Source organism: Candidozyma haemuli (assembly GCF_002926055.2).
Source record: "Candidozyma haemuli strain B11899 chromosome Unknown C_2014730914, whole genome shotgun sequence".
Taxonomy (NCBI): Eukaryota; Fungi; Ascomycota; class Pichiomycetes; order Serinales; family Metschnikowiaceae; genus Candidozyma; species Candidozyma haemuli.
In genome coordinates this window covers 1,059,452-1,073,903 of record NW_020289904.1, presented here as the reverse complement: position 1 = coordinate 1,073,903, position 14,452 = coordinate 1,059,452, and the positions used below count along the sequence as shown (strand labels likewise).

The 14,452-nt window shown below is 45.3% G+C and overlaps 7 protein-coding genes across 7 annotated transcripts; 2 read left to right on the top strand and 5 right to left on the bottom strand. All coding sequences in view use genetic code 12, as the record gives it.

Annotated features, from left to right (window-relative positions):
• Nucleotides 1-386: 386 nt before the first annotated feature.
• On the top strand, nt 387-1,961 carry CXQ85_002102 (uncharacterized protein; the record flags this gene model as incomplete). The annotated part of the gene is made up of 1 exon (XM_025485790.1): nt 387-1,961. One exon carries the CDS (start codon nt 387-389, stop codon nt 1,959-1,961), a length of 1,575 nt encoding a protein of 524 aa, XP_025341255.1.
• A 152-nt stretch (nt 1,962-2,113) lies between these two features.
• CXQ85_002101 (uncharacterized protein) lies at nt 2,114-3,076 on the bottom strand (the record flags this gene model as incomplete). The annotated part of the gene is made up of 1 exon (XM_025485789.1): nt 2,114-3,076. The coding sequence occupies one exon, from the start codon at nt 3,074-3,076 to the stop codon at nt 2,114-2,116; it is 963 nt and encodes a 320-aa protein (XP_025341254.1).
• Nucleotides 3,077-3,341: 265 nt separating this feature from the next.
• Nucleotides 3,342-4,991, bottom strand: CXQ85_002100 (uncharacterized protein; the record flags this gene model as incomplete). The annotated part of the gene is made up of 1 exon (XM_025485788.1): nt 3,342-4,991. One exon carries the CDS (start codon nt 4,989-4,991, stop codon nt 3,342-3,344), a length of 1,650 nt encoding a protein of 549 aa, XP_025341253.1.
• A 269-nt stretch (nt 4,992-5,260) lies between these two features.
• On the bottom strand, nt 5,261-6,292 carry WSC1 (Wsc1p; the record flags this gene model as incomplete). Its single annotated transcript, XM_025485787.1, has 1 exon — nt 5,261-6,292. One exon carries the CDS (start codon nt 6,290-6,292, stop codon nt 5,261-5,263), a length of 1,032 nt encoding a protein of 343 aa, XP_025341252.1.
• Nucleotides 6,293-7,761: 1,469 nt separating this feature from the next.
• On the bottom strand, nt 7,762-9,243 carry CXQ85_002098 (succinate-semialdehyde dehydrogenase (NAD(P)(+)); the record flags this gene model as incomplete). The annotated part of the gene is made up of 1 exon (XM_025485786.1): nt 7,762-9,243. The coding sequence occupies one exon, from the start codon at nt 9,241-9,243 to the stop codon at nt 7,762-7,764; it is 1,482 nt and encodes a 493-aa protein (XP_025341251.1).
• A 1,475-nt stretch (nt 9,244-10,718) lies between these two features.
• On the top strand, nt 10,719-11,078 carry CXQ85_002097 (uncharacterized protein; the record flags this gene model as incomplete). The annotated part of the gene is made up of 1 exon (XM_025485785.1): nt 10,719-11,078. The coding sequence occupies one exon, from the start codon at nt 10,719-10,721 to the stop codon at nt 11,076-11,078; it is 360 nt and encodes a 119-aa protein (XP_025341250.1).
• Nucleotides 11,079-11,670: 592 nt separating this feature from the next.
• On the bottom strand, nt 11,671-14,085 carry CXQ85_002096 (ubiquitin-protein ligase; the record flags this gene model as incomplete). The annotated part of the gene is made up of 1 exon (XM_025485784.1): nt 11,671-14,085. One exon carries the CDS (start codon nt 14,083-14,085, stop codon nt 11,671-11,673), a length of 2,415 nt encoding a protein of 804 aa, XP_025341249.1.
• Between the last annotated feature and the right edge of the window lie 367 nt (nt 14,086-14,452).

The following is a 14,452-nucleotide window of genomic DNA, read 5'->3' as shown; positions in this document are numbered from 1 at the left end:
AAAGCCAAGTTGGATTATTGGTTTACTCCAACTAGCTTTTCAATTTTGTGAATACATTGTTTGTGTAGTTTGCTGTGTAGTTGGTCTGACTGCTCCAGTATGGCCTGGAAAGCTCTGGTGCGAAGAACACTATGGGGTCCAATGAGACTGACCATTTGGGATATAACAGATAAGGGCATCTCAAAGAATCATGAGAGATTTGGATATCCTTTATTAATTAAGGAAGGTCTATTTCTTCTTTCATTTTTTTCTTTTATTTTTATTTATCTATTTTTCAGATATGAACCTCCACTTCTTCAACGGCCTCTTTGGCTCCTACTGGCATAGATACTGTGCGCATCTCATCGCAAATTTCCAGTCCATCTCTCATCCACCTTCAACTCATCATGGCTCCAACTCGAGACAGTGGAAAGTCTTCCAAATACGAGAGAGACAAGGGAAAGTTCCCTAAGAAGTTGTCGAAGGCGAAGAGCCGGAGAAACTTCCAGGGCATGAAGAAAGTTGATGATCAGTACAAGGAGTTCGTTAATGCTGCAGCTGCAACAGATATGTTGCTTCAAGAAGAGGCAGGTTTCTTGGAGGCCGATGGACCTATGGAGAAGACCATGAAGTTTAAACAAGACGATATTGCTGAAGCTGTTGATGTGAGTACGGCCAATAAGAAGTTTGACCTTAAGCTTCCAGAGTTTGGCCCATATACCCTAGACTACTCCAGAAACGGTCGTAAGCTCTTGATCGGAGGCAAAAAGGGACATGTTGCAGCTATGGATTGGCGTCTTGGTAAGCTTGACTGTGAGCTTTTCCTTAACGAGACGGTCAACGCTGTGAAGTATTTCCACAACGACCAATACTTCGCAGTGGCCCAAAAGAAGTATACTTTCATTTATGACAGAACTGGTTTGGAGCTTCACCGGTTGAAGCAGCATCTAGAGCATACTGTTTTGGACTTTTTGCCATACCACTTTTTGCTTGTTGGCGCTGGTCATACCGGTGTCTTGAAGTATCACGACGTTACTACAGGTACTATGGTCAAAGAACTTAAAACAAGACTAGGCCCTACGCAAGCCATGAAACAAAACCCATGGAATGCGGTCATGCATTTGGGTCACTCCAATGGTGTTGTATCTCTTTGGACGCCGTCTGCAAACGAGCCTGTTGCAAAGTTGCAATCTTCCAGAGGACCAGTCAGAGACTTGGCTATTGATAGAGAAGGAAAGTATATGGCTGTCGCAGGCGCTGATAAAGTGGTCAAGCTCTGGGACTTGAGAAATTTCAAGGAGCTAGATATCTATCGTACTCCTACCCCAGCTTCATCATTGGACTTCTCGGATTCCGGCTTACTCTCTGTCGGTTGGGGACCTCACATTTCCGTCTGGAAAGATATGCATAAAACACATCAAGATGAGCCATACATGACCCATCTCTTGCCTGGTTCAAAGGTTGAAGCAGCCAAGTTTGTTCCTTTTGAAGATTTGCTCGGTATTGGCCACAAGAAGGGTATTTCTTCCTTGATCATCCCAGGCGCTGGTGAGGCCAACTTCGATGCCATGGAGATTAACCCTTACGAATCTGCTAAGCAGAGACAAGAGGGTGAAGTCAAGGCTTTGATGAACAAGTTGTCTCCAGACACTATTGCATTGGATCCAGACTTTATTGGTTTGGTTGACGAGAAAGCACGTAACGTCAGACTAAACAAGAGTGATTTGGAGAAAGCTGAGGCTGACGAAGCTAGGGAAAAGGAAAGTAGTGACTTTGGCATCAGACCAGATCTTCCGAAGGAGAAGTCCAAGTTGAAGAAGTATTTGGAAAAGAACAAGAGCAATGTCATGGACGCAAGAAAGATGAGAGCTGAAAGGAACTTGGCTCTTGAGGAAGAAAGAAGAGAAAAATTAAGGTTGAAAGAAATGGGCGTTCCTGACAAGAAAGACGAACTTGGACCCGCTCTCGGTAGATTTGCATAAACTTTTTACTTTTGGACTACTTGATTCAGGAGTTGCATTTTTGTACAATAAACGAATATAATCGTACTAATCCCAATTACCTATGTATCTCATAATCTAAACCAAACACTTGATGAATATAGTTGACCCTAAAATCACGTTTCCGACTTCTCCTAATGGCTTGTTCTCGCTGTGATTGAGTAGTTCGAATAGTCAACAGAAATCATATCACTCAATAAGGATCTACCGTTATTGTTGAGTGAGTGATGGATTCTCTCACAGGACTCAAACTCGGACTTGACAAAATCTAACACAGCTGTGAACTTGCCAAAAGACAAGTCATTATGCTTCTCTATCTTTTTCTGTATATCATGCTCCCTCAAAGTTTTCACGAACTCCAAGGTCTTCTCCACGTTAAGCGAGCTCAAGGCGGTATCATCACAAACCGAGTCGGTATCATCGTCATGGCTCGCCTGGTTCGTGAGAACAATAAGCCACAGGTTGGCTATCTGTTCGTATGCAGTGGACTTGGTGTATTGGAACTCGTTATTGGAGAAGTTGGGTAGATCGTGAATCATGCTGGTAATGACATCTAGCATGTCACATGCGTTGGCCAAACCGGCATCCATGGGAGGAAGCAATGTAAGGATGAAGTCAGAAAGACAGTTCAAAAACTCTGTAAGATGTACCTTGACTCTAATGTATGAATAATCGCTCTCAATGTCGCACTTGTATGGCAAGTGGTCGATAATGCTCTGAAATTTCTCCTTCATCAACTTAACAGAATCTTCCAAGGTTGCTTTAGGAGAAAGTTTTGAAATGGTAGTGGTGGTCTCAGGGTGATGGTTGACTATCTGCTGAAGCAACGCTTGTAGGGACTCCTTATCCAAAGTTTCAATGAGTCTGTTCACCGGAAGCGCCAGGCCATATATCTTTGGTGTTTTCGACCTCTTCAACTTTGGCCCCAGTGCTGGCACAGGACTGTTAGTTTGATGCATTTGAGATGTTGGAATATGGTATGGTTTCGAAACAGACAGCCTATGGACCGGTATCTGTGGGTCCTCCAACAACCTTCTCTTTCTTTTTGGAAACTTGCGGAAGTTGTTGTTGAGTTGATGCATCTGTTCTTCTGACATGGTGGAGTTTCGCCACGCCAAGTTTGTAGGTGCTGACATGGCAAGCAAGGGTTGTTGATGAGATATTGAGATGTAGAAGGTTGAAGTTGTGCCTCCCGCAAGATTCCTTTTTTTTTTATGAAAGCCTCACTGTGCAGCAATATGCCGTACCAACCAGTAACCAGTAGCGATTGACATAGGGAAAGGAGAACTGGCCTATAGCAAGTCGAAGTGTTTTTTTTTTTTTTTCTTTTTTTCTTAGAATAAAATATTTGTATTATTTACATCAGTAATAGTCGTTACTTTCGAACTCAGAATCCGACAAGTTGCTGAGGTTGTCGCTGTCGTATGCCATATCGTAGTCGGCCTCGTTGAAGCCTACATACCGGTTTCTCTTTAATTCAACTTCGTCATCAGATTCTTTATCCTCTTCATCGGTAATGTGGTCGTTTTCAGTACCCTCATGTTCATCTTCGTTGTCCTCTTTTTCTTCTAATTCAATCTTGAGCTCGTGAATGATATCAAAACACTCTGCTAATAGCGCATTGAGAGTACCTTGACCTTCAGGCACTTGCCCATTCACGATAAACTTACCGTCGTCTCTGAGGTTATCCAACGAAGCCAATTTAAACTGGAAGGGGTATAACTCACGGAGATTATTCAAACCATCCACACGCTTAATCTCTAAAAGACATCTTCTCACTGTCAGCAACTGGTTATGTATAGGCTGAAGAGATTCGGACACCGGTTCCGAGCTCTCTAAAAGCTTGTAGATTAATGAATAGCACCTTCTCAAAAGGTAAAGAACCAAGAGCTGAGCACGCTTGAGCTTCTTGGGCGTGGGACCACTAACAGAAGTCTCTATGCGTTTGTTGAAGTCGAGTCTCTGCTCGTCTATTCTCTTCAATGCCTTCTGGTAAGTGTATAAGTCTGTTTCACGCATAGTCCATCTGCGAGTGATGAGTAAGTTCTCTAACGTTTGCCTCAACGTGAGTAACTCGTCATAAACGCTCTTGATCTCCTTGGCGACTTTCTCGATATCTTCATGTTCAGGCTTGTCGAGGGTTAAGCCTTCGAAAAGGTTAGAAATCTCAGTGGCATCTTGCTGAATACTCAAGTCTTTGATCAAGTTATGGCAATCGTCCAATAATGCATTAAGGACAATTTGCGTGGTGTGTAGTTCAGACTCGGAAGCAACTTTACTTTGAAACTTACCATTTTCGTCTCTCTCATCTTCAATTTCCTTCAAACTGCCCTCGAGTTCCTCGATCTTATCATTCACTTTTCCAGAATCGTCCTGCTGGTGTGTTAAATAATTGAGCAAGACTTTCCTGATCTGGATGAGTTTGCCGTACGCTGGTTCTAAGTCGTCGGGTATTCTTCTAAACGAATCCTCGAGCTCCAGGTATAATTGTTGACACTTGTTCAACTTGTTTCTGAGTAACAAGCTTTCTTCACGCTTGTGGTCTATCATATCGTCAGAGTCGGAGCTGCTGTCGTCGGCATCCTCACTTGTATCAATGATGTCTTTAATCTCGTCTAATCTAGCCTTAATCGGCTTCAAGTCATCAAAACTGTAAATCTGGCATTCCTTCAAATGTGTAAGAAGCTTCGACACGGTACTAAGCGAGGAGTATGTGGCGGGGGCGAACTTAATGAGACCACAAGTGACGAAAGAAAGCGATAATAACTGCCAGATATCATCAATAAGGGAATCGGAAGGATTTGGAAGATTAAGGCTCATACCTTTAAGCTCTTCGTCCTTGCGGACAATGGTGAGCTCGTGGACCTGCTTTAAGAACTCATCGTATATCACATACACTTGTTTGGAACTGATATATCTTGTTCTGTTATTCTTGAGGTCAGACAAGCTCTTATATAACTTTGTCAAGGAGTCAAAGAGCGGCTTCTCGTATGTGGGGACGGTTTTTGTCATGGGGCTGATGATGTAATGGAAGAGACGTTCCCAATGACTGTTAATGTAGTGTAGATGACTGGTGCAGACAAATTCGTGGAGTATTTTTGACAATCGGCTTCTCACGGGTGCAGGCGGGTTGGAGATCCGTACATCAAGCGTGGGTTAGTAGAGTGTTTAGGCGCTCGTATGATGCATCTGAAATACGGTACAAGTTTCTCTACAAGTCATTTTCAAACTTTTTATAGTTACAATTATCCGTAAAAAACATTTCGTCACATATAGCACATTCAAGGATTTGCCACCGCTAGAATCTTGCGCGAGTAGTCAGTCTCATCCGCTAGCGAGCCATCCGAGAGTCTTCTTCTGCCTACAATGGCAGGGTTGAGTCTAGGATCAGCTAAACCGTTGGTGGTCATTTTCGAGGTTCTTTTATCAGCAAACTCATCCGAGAATGGGTTTGCCATTGGCATATCAAAGGCCGAGTTATATTTCTTGGATTTCGCGGTACCGTTGCCTCTGGAGAGAGCTCCAGAGCCGGAACCTTTTTCGAAGAACTCTTCTTCGTCGCTTTCATCATTCTTTCTCTTGTGACGAATAAAGAAGAAAATAGCGAGACCGATGCAAATCAAACCAACCACACCACCTACGACACCTCCAGCAATGGCGCCCACGTTCGTAGACGAAGCTCTCTGTGTATTGTCTGGAGGGGAAGATGCACTTGGTGAAGATGATGATGTACTTGAGGGGTCAGAGCTGTGCGTAACCGTTCTGGTTGGAGCGCTGCTCGTTTCGGCGTCCGTGGAGCTGGAAGACATGCTGGAAGTTGTGTGAGAAGTCGACGTAGTCGAGCTCAGGCTCAAGTCGGGATTAAACGCAACTGCGGACAGTGGAGTCGTGGAGGCGATCAGTGACGTGGTAGGAGCCAATAAGCTGCTCAGCGACAGCGACAGGGACTGAAACAAGAACAGCGACAGGGACAGCGAACCAGCACTTGAACCCGTGTCTTCACCCAAGCCTTTAAACACGGAGTAAGCATTAGGGCCTCCGCAGTTGACGCTTCCGTAACCGTTACACGGAGTGCTACACTGGGAGAAATAAACCTGGTTGGCGGTGGGTTTGGACGTTAGGCAGTAGCACTGGCCACCGTTTTTGATAGCCACGTAAGGGTATGATGTACCGCATCTCTGGCTACACAAGTCAGAGGTTTCCCAGCGGCCATTTTCCATAAAGTGGTTTGTCTCGACTTCACTGAAGCATCCAATACCAGTATCGGCAGAATGCACGGCCGAAGCGAGGAATAAGAGGAGCACAAAGATCATGGTGCTCTAGCGAAAGATGGGTTTGAGTTAGGGAACGTGAATAAATGTTAGCTTCACCCTTTTTATGAGATCTGACTATAACAAGACGCGAAGGGGGAGTGGGATCTCCAGATCAAGAAGGGAAAGGAATAGCGAATGTAAAGGGTGGAAATAAGGGAAGGGGATGGGGGTTGTTTGTTGGGAATAAAAAGAAAGTGTTGATGGGGGTGAAGTGAAATGAAGGAACGGGAAAAAAAAAATGGGTATTGGTCTGGAAAGGTAATTAAAAGAAGAGCACAGGAAGAGAGAAAAAAAAAAAAAAAAATAGGCCCAATATTGGCTCTTTGCGCGCCTGCCGCCCATAAAATTGGAAGCACTCTGGCCCAGAGCCGTAGGCACGAAAGCAGGCAAAAAAAAAAAAAAAAAAAAAAAAAGTTCCAGACGAGGAAAAGTATCTGAAAAAAGCTGACAAGACAATGCCTTCCACTACCACGTACATACGCATACAACGCAAGCTGGGCACTGGGCACTGGGCACTGGGGCGGCACTTCCCCCCTGTCTTTAAAACCTTGGTGTTTCCAAAAGAAGGAAATGCCAGTGGCAGTACTAGTGGCTACAGAAGCAGAAGCAGAGCAAACATCAAATCAAAGCCCATTTCAGGTCGACCCTTGCTAACGCAGAAATCGAAAGCCTGGCTGCTTCGGATGTTTGGCGTTTACTTTCTTTTCCTTTCTTGACGCCAGTACTATTTTTTCCTCTTTCTATCTGTGCCCCAGCGTGTCTCAACACGACTATTCGCTGCGCACTGTGTTATTGGAAGGAGACTATGGCGTTCCCCCAGCTCATTTTTGGCCCTACCGCGCCTCGGTTTGGTTAGTCTAGAATGGCTACTGTCCACTGGGGCCGCGCTGGGGTGATCTTTCCGTAGTCTAGCGTACCGTTGGCGCGACCCGACCCGACCGTTTATAGCTTGAGGCGGTGCTGTTTTTGCAGCCACTAACGATTCCAGAGGATGTGGTATGTGGTGAGATTTAACTACGAAGAAGTAAGGCATGATCTATTGTCTATTTCTGTTTCTGTTTCGGTAGTTAGAGGCCATTCTCGCTCCATACTGGTGGATGCAAGATTCAGCTGGCTTCACTGCCTCACCATACTCCAGACATCCACTTCATGTATAAGATATATAACACCGCCGCACCAACCACCACTGCCAACTCTTTTCTTCCACGTGTAGGTTTCTTTTCAATACATTTGGCAGTGACAGGAACCGGCAATCCGGCCTTCTCGTTCTCGTTCCCTTTCTTAATCGGGGGGCCTGTCCACCGCGGTTTCCCCATACACATGGCCAGTCAAGAAAAGAGATGTGAGTAAACAATTCGCGACCATCCTGAAACCAAGGCCTTTTTCTACTTCGTTTCGCGCCGCTTGTGCATATAGACCTGGTGCCGTACGTCTCTTTTTTTAGTATGGCCTTTCTTCTTTTGCACCCATTACACTGGGCCGTAAACGTTACCAAGCGAAATGCTCTTCACCACCGTGTAGTCGTCTAATCCGTAAAGCGAACCTTCTCTACCAAAACCAGATTCCTTGACTCCGCCAAATGGTAAAGCTGCATCGGTGAAAATACCACTGTTCACACTAACCATACCGGCCTCAAGCTCCTCTGACACTTGCCACACCCGGTTGAGGCTTTCCAGAAACACATACGCTGCGAGGCCAAATGGGGTATCATTGCACTCCGCCAAAGCCTCCTGTTGTGTTTCAAATTTGGCAATAGCTGCAAGAGGGCCAAACGTTTCTTCGTTGAAACACTTCATCTTCTTGTTCACGTTTCCAATCACATAAGGAGCGTAAAAGTGCTTGCCAAGATCGGTAAGACGACCGCCTTCCACAATCACCTCTGCTCCATTCTCAACAGCCTCCTTGACGTGCTCTTCCACTTTATCAATGGCTTTGGTGTTGATCAAACAGCCGTGAGTGACGCCCTTATCGAATCCATTACCAATGTTAAACTGCTTAACCTTCTCAGCAAACTTCTTGCAAAAGTCATCGTAAATACCTGATTGGACGTAGATACGGTTGGCACAGACACAAGTCTGGCCCAAGGAGCGAAATTTAGAAGCAAGCGCTTGGTCAACGGCTTGGTCTAATTTAGCATCGTCAAACACGAGAATAGGTGCATTCCCGCCAAGCTCCATAGACAATTTCTTGAGCGTGGACGACAGCTGCTTCATCAAGAGTTTTCCGACAGGAGTGGAGCCAGTGAAGGAGACTTTTTTGATTAATGGCGACTCGCAAAACTTCAATCCACATACTGGCGTGGACTCAATAGAGCTCAACACCACATTGAAAACACCCTTGGGGAAACCAGCCTGTTCCGCCAAATATGCCATAGCCAAAGCAGTCAATGGAGTCTGAGAATCTGGTTTCATGATACAAGTACATCCAACAGCCAAAGCAGGAGCAGCTTTTCTGGCACCCATAGCAGCAGGGAAGTTGAATGGGCACAAGAGACCAACCACACCGACAGGTTGCTTGTAAGTGATAACCTTATTGTTGTTGTTGGCTGGCTGAATGGTGTGACCGTAGTTACGCTTTGCTTCTTCGGCAAACCATTCAAAGTACGAGGCAGCGTACTTGACTTCTCCAAGGGCATCATTGAGGCATTTACCATTTTCCCAAGTGATAAGGGTTGCCAAATCGTCGAGATTCTCGAGCATAAGATTGTACCAATTGCGCAACCAGCGAGATCTATCCACAGCGTTTGTCTTCTTGTAGCTGTCGAAAGCATCCTTGGTAAGCTGGATAGCTTCGTCTATCTCCTCCGGAGTTTGATCAGGAAGAGTAGCGATCAACGTCTCGGTAGCGGGATCGACCACATCAAAAGTCTTGGATGACTTCAGCTCGATCCATTCACCGTTGATGAACGGCTTGGTTCTAAGGAGTTCGGGGTTGTTGAGCTTTGGAGCCATATTACTTTAACTTTAATGGTGAATGGATGAATTTTCACTATCGCCCTTATATATGGCTCTTAGCGCACTATCTGATGAAGTGCAGTCAATCTTAGCGGTCTCAATATCAGAGCCTGCCTAACATTGCGCGAAGAAGATATAGTCACCTAAAGGCAAGACTACATGCCCACTTTCCAGGGTACAAACCCACCTTGGTTTACGAACTGTCAAAGGCAATACCACGGTGATACCACGGCTCTTCTTCACTCCGTCTACCCTCTCCACCGGGCCGGGTCTGACGCCACCCAAACCTTAACCACCATACATTTCCCGTCTTGACCCTCTTTCCCCCATGGTTGCCTTACTCCCATATCATCCCATAATCAAATTATTAATCAGCCGTTGCCACCGACCCGAATTACCTACCCTGACTTATCCTGAACCTGTACCCATATTCTAACCATCCATTGTCCGTACATGCATCAAGCCATCAGCGTTCTTTTTCGCAGCCATTGACTGAGGCATTACTAAACTCTAATCAGCCTCCTGACCTAGCCCCCTCCTCCTCCACTTCCATCCTTAATTTCTCTATACGAGTCCGTTGCTTACGAAAAAGAAAACACCAAATTACTATCCTTCCCTTATCCACTCATCCATCCTTGGGGTACCCCGCCATGAGCTATCTCGTTTTCGCTTTTTTTTGCTGGCTTGAGTCATCCAGGGGCCACCCACCTGTTATAGTAACCACGCAGCTAAACGAACCCATCACATGACGACTTCCCACTAAGAATGACTAGTATACTTTTTTTGCGGCTTCTGGCGGGACCTTTTCGGGGCTTGCCCTAGTCCCGAAAGGACCGTGGGGGGGAGGCAACAGACATGTACCACAAAAACTTAGACACCTAAGCGGGTTCCGCTCTCGCCGCCCGGGCGCCGCTACTTGACATGTAAATGTACACACTTTGTGGTGCAAAAGTGTGTCAAAGTCTGGATTACCAAGAAAAACACAAGCAAGCAAGAAGAACAGAAGAACAAAAAATTTTACTCCTAGTTCTATTTTTGAACGGGCTATGTTGAAGAATTTGTTTTTATTTCTCCCTTTTGCTTTAGCTCCTTTTACATTTGCCTCTAGTTCTCGAAATGTCCTTCTTTTTTTTTTGCTGCTGCTGCTGCTGGTCGGCATATCCGACTAAGGCCCGTGCGGAACCCGCCGGGAAAATCAGTTACAAAGAAACGGCCCCTCGGAGCTCATCCGCACCCTTGTACAGCCGCTCGTATCTTTACTTGTTTTTTGGTGGCTGCGTGCCAGGGCTTAAGAATGGGTTTCTGCTTAGAAGGGCTCGTCGTATATAAAGCAGCTGCGATCTGCCTGGCATTCTGCTGGTCCCACCAATTTTGTGAATTTACGAGTCACTTGGTTTTACTTATTTATTATCGTGTTTCCTCCTTTATTCTTGACTCAAGCCTTTTTTACAACATTAGTCTAGGTTTCGTTCATGTCTATGATCACAGTAACGTCGCCTTCCATGTTCTCCAAGCTCAACCCGCTTAACGCTCTCCACAGGCGTTCCAATAACAAAGAACAAGAACAGCCTCCTAAACGACAGAGAGCTGGCTCGTTCATGAGGATATGGCGTCGCTCTTCGAGCACGTCCCTGGTTCCTCAAACCAAAGTCGTGAACCGTTCCCAGCTTACTAGACATAACATCACAGCCGCGCAAGCCTTGTCTGCTGGCCCACCTTCACCAAGAAGACGTCGCCTGGATGGTTCTACTAAGCTGGCGGTACGCTCTAATGACCTACTTTCTTCTGATTTCATTCTCCCGCTAGAAATGAAACTGTCGAGAAGAAGCTAGTTCCTCATCTTAACTCCGCGAGTCTTTCGGAAGCGGCTCATACCAAGCAGCCGTCCTGTGACTGATATTTCGCTGGTGCTGCAAGTCGCCTAAAATTCAAAAAAAAAAAAAGGATTACGTCTCTGCGCTCACTAAGCTAGCGATGGCAAACCGTTTTGCCGTTTCTTGGCTCGCTTTGCGTTAGTTGGGGTGCTCCTCCAATTACTGCTTCGTCATTACTAACTCATCATCTATCATCTGCATTGCATTCGCTGGTCTCAGCATTAGGGTACATAAATCATTATTAACATAGGGTTCACGGTCATAAAACTTGCTTTGTAACTCCCCTCTTCTTTCCGGCTCTTCCAGTGCACTTTCAGCCGACTCCAAATGAACCTCGGTACCAAGGACTAAACCGGGACACACATCTTCCGTAGCACCATCTCAGACCCTGTCAAACTAGAATTAGCTCGGTCTAGGTCTCTTGGCATGGCCAAAATGGATATTGTAAAGCGCTCTCGATCCGCACCTTGAACCTGTCAAGCCGGAAAGTTCGGTTTAAAAGGCTAAGAAAACCGAAACATTAGAACATAACTATCCACGGATGTCTTAATCAAACCGGAGGTAAGGCACAACGGCAAACAGGACACTGTAGCTTGTACACCATCCAGTCCTCCAAACACTTAACATGGAAAATATGACGGCACGGTGTGACCATGATTTCCTTCATCATATTGTCCACGTTCTTTTTGGAAGCAGCTGAATGTTCTCCCGACACCACCGGCACTTGGAGAGTCGACATACAGATTGCACAATCGATGTCACAAATTGCAAGGTCCTTGTCGGCACTTTGTGGTCTCATATTCGCCAAAATATCCAGTGAGAAGCCGCTTTCCGAATCCTTGATATTGATAATAGGATGGTAGTTGTATTGCTCTGGTAACCAGTTTTCTTTCACCCAGAACCTAGCTCCTAAGCAGTCTTGCAAGTAAAGGAAAAATAGCTGAGTGAAGACCCAGCTGAACACGACAACAGCCATAACTGGATCATGATGGTGGCGAACTGCATTATTCTTGTCGAGACACATATAGAATATTGGAATGAAGCGTACAAGGGAAGTACCAATTGCATACTCCCACAGAAACACGCGTGTCCTGTTCTTCAATGTACTCCTGAAGAATTGAGGGATCCAATAAGAATTGAATCCTAGGAGAATAACGTACTCAGCTGTTCTCCGATAGGTAATCCTCCAAGTAGAAATACCTGATATCAACATCATGGCAATGCATGTCAATGCAAATCCAACAAAGAAAATCATATTTGGGTAACGAGCCTCGTCAGAAAGCTGCTGGATCGTATTCGTTTGCGCTGCAGTAGCAGCAGTTGTTGCTGGAGCAACGGCTTCATTGGTATTACCATTGTCTTCAGGCGTACCTTGCTGGTTTGCTTCTTCTTCAGTTCTATGACTCTGTCCCTCTACCAGCGAGCCTCGTAAAATCTCCCACCAGTTTGTTCCTCTCTCATTCTCTTGTGCTGTAAAAACACTCACCAACAATCTCATCTGGTTGAGACATAGAAGGGAAGCTATTACCGAAACACATGTCAAGATGAGGTAAAGCTCACTTTGTTGCAATGACCTTAATAAAAAGTAAACGAGCGTCACCAGCATCCAGAAGCCAAGCATGGAGACAGTGACAGAAGAAACATTAGACAACTGGCCCGGACTCCTACAGCGTTTCATTTGTCTCAATAGAAGATTGAGCTCGATTGCAGTGAGAAGCAATACCCCGATCGCCATCTGGCGAACTCTAGCCTTTGAAATCTCCATCCGAATGCCTCCAAAAGTTTCAGACTTCTTATTCTCAAGAAGTATTCCACAATCAGGTGAATAAACCACAGCATGAGTAATCTCAAGCTGGGGTAGTCTTTTAGGAATTGGAGCTCCTTGAGGCAGAATCAACTCGTCATCGATCGCACGAAGCTGTTCACGAGTGTATTCGGTTTTGTCCAACTGAAAATACGTAATGTACTCACATTGGTCTTGCGATCTTTCAATGGCGTTGTTCATGTCATCGATAGAGACTTCCTGTTCGATGTCAGTCACGTTGACAATCTGGCTCATGAGAGTCTTTGATACGTTGAAATTCTTCTCATTCATCGTAAAATGAGGAAGAGCATGACCTCCCTGGAACTTGGCTGACTTAGTAGACGCCACCAACGCACCCGTTGATTGAAAGTAGACGCCCAACATCTTGAACTCGTCGTCGTGTGTTTCCGGGTAGTCTTTCAAGTTCATACCCATGGTGACGATGATAGCATCTTCGATCCTCGAAGCAGGATTGTTCTTGACAAAGTCTGCAAGCTCAGGGTTTAAGTAGTTGTAACCTAGCGAATGTAGTTCGAGTTCCATTTTGCCTTCGTTGAAAGTGGTGATGTTGCCGGCCTTTCTACGGCTTCCCTCTATCTCTTGAGGAGGGGAGTTCGTCTCAGGATCCAGCTCGTACCTTTGCTTCTCCTCCTCGTACTTCTCTTGTTTGTATAACAGATAGTAATCCTTCAAATATCTCGGTAGCCTTAAGCGCAAAGGCTTCAAAGCCACCAGCGGCTTGACAACATCAAAGTCTCCGAAAAGCTGCCCTGAGATGTTGAGTGGATATGCATGGTCACCACTGGAAAGAACAGGTTCGTTTCCCCAGTGCTCGTTCACCCTTTTGCTAACTTCGTTGGGCAATATGCTATCTTGTTCCCTTTCCTTCCATGGATTAGACTTGGAGTAGTCCCGAAAGGGCCATAACAGGACGTTCTTCTTCTCGACATTGTCCTGATATGAAAGTTTGAGGCCTGTCAAGTTCCCATACCCTAGCCAATATTGTGAGTCGAACACCTGCCTTCGACTTTGAATGAGGCTTGATTTGAACTTCTGGAGGACCTCTCTATCTTCCGAGGCCAATGGTTGTTCTGACCCCGGAGGTAAGGTGAAGAAAATCACCATTATGATGACAAATATGATGGTTTGCCTATCAACCATTGTAGCTGGGGTACACGATCAATGTAGATTATGTAGATTATTGGGGCGCCTTCAAGTGTGCCACTGATAGTGAAGTCACGTGCAGTATTTCGTTTATGGGATAGTATTTATAGGTAGGTTAGTCTGATAGGCAATAAGAGCATTAAATCAGATATCTATGGAATTAAATATTTTACTTGGTGAATGTCAAGGTCGTTTAGATATGATTTGAATGGTTGTTGGCACTTTGAGGTCTGTGTCAGCTTACGTTTGAGGCGCAGGATAGCTAAAGGGGTTCAATAAACACAAGTCGTTTTTTTTTTATCAATTTTATTTTGTTCTTTATCATAATATATTCTAGTATGGCGTTTTGGGTTTTTTGGTGTGG